Genomic DNA, 1,360 nt, shown 5'->3' on the forward strand with positions numbered 1-1,360 from the left:
AAAACTTTGCAATTAATGATCAAACGATTGGTGACAAAACTTTGCAAATTAGTGATCAAACGATTAGCAGTGAAACTTTGCTAAGCTACTGGAAGATTTGCATTAGATTCAATAATGCATCGAAATGAATAAATTTTTTTTTTCAGCTTATGCAAACTTCTTACGTTTTAATCGAAATTCATTTTTTTACATATTAAACAATGTTTTCCATTTTCCATTAATTGATTAAATATAAATATTCCTGTTAATGTATTAATTAGCTATAATTTCATTATAATTTTAGATGTCATATTGGAGTACCATATGAGGATATTGAATCAAACGATGCAGTCATCCTTGGTTTCATGATTGCCATGTTCTTGAAACATTTTCTGGATTCATACAAGAATTCCGGTTATCATAGTTTGGTCGTTGCACATTTCCATGAATGGCAGGCTAGTATGTATTTCCTTACTCTTACATTCACTAGGATAATTATTTCTTGCATATAGCTGAGATAGCGATTGATTATTAACTTTACTATGAGATGTTCGATATCCGGAATTAGAATCACAATACGGATGATTTATCAATTTTAATCTTGATGAAGCTTGATCCTAATAAAAAAAAAAAAATGACCTGATCCTGAATCCTGACAAACACTAATATTTTTCGATTTTAGTGAAAATTCCAGAAAACTTCCTACTTTTTTAGTAAGGATTCTCACTTTTCTTTTTTTTGCTCGATATTTCTATGCAATAGAATCAGCATTCATTTAAACATACTTGTTCGACAAATTACAGAAATATCAGGTATGATCTCATCAAATTTTACATTACGAACTTTATTTCCGGAAGCCGATATCCTGCTAAATACATTAGTAACATGAAGCATTCTGCTCTACTCTTTAACCTATCGACATAACCTAATTTTAAGGTGTTGGATTGATCAATGCAAAACTTTGGAATCTTGACGTTGCTTTAGTGTATACGACACATGCAACATTGCTCGGACGACATTTAGCAGCTGGTGGTAGTGATCTTTATAATAATATTAATCGATTCAATTTGGATGAAGAAGCCGGAAAACGGAAGGTAATCATTAAGATGATCATACATTGCTGATAAATTCAAATATTATCATCAATTCATGGTGACTAACCAAGCAACATTATTGATTCATTTTAATTCTAAAATATTCTGTTATACATTTCATTTAATTTAAATTCTCATTTTATTAGCAAAATTGTTAATTTAAGTTCGATATTAACAAATCATTAACAGATTTATCAATTCAGAATTCTTAATTTAAGTTCGATATTAACAAATCATTAACAGATTTATCAATTCAGAATTCTTAATTTAAGTTCGATATTAACAAA

At 28.8% G+C, this 1,360-nt stretch overlaps 1 protein-coding gene across 1 annotated transcript; it reads left to right on the forward strand.

Moving 5' to 3' along the window:
• Positions 1-353: 353 nt before the first annotated feature.
• LOAG_15665 (hypothetical protein) lies at positions 354-1,073 on the forward strand (the record flags this gene model as incomplete). Its single annotated transcript, XM_003151155.1, has 2 exons — positions 354-438; positions 916-1,073. Coding segments are annotated over 2 exons (243 nt in total), but the record flags the coding sequence as incomplete, so codon positions are not given.
• Between the last annotated feature and the right edge of the window lie 287 nt (positions 1,074-1,360).

The sequence above is a fragment of the Loa loa genome (genome assembly GCF_000183805.2).
Source record: "Loa loa unplaced genomic scaffold supercont3.2392, whole genome shotgun sequence".
Taxonomy (NCBI): Eukaryota; Metazoa; Nematoda; class Chromadorea; order Rhabditida; family Onchocercidae; genus Loa; species Loa loa.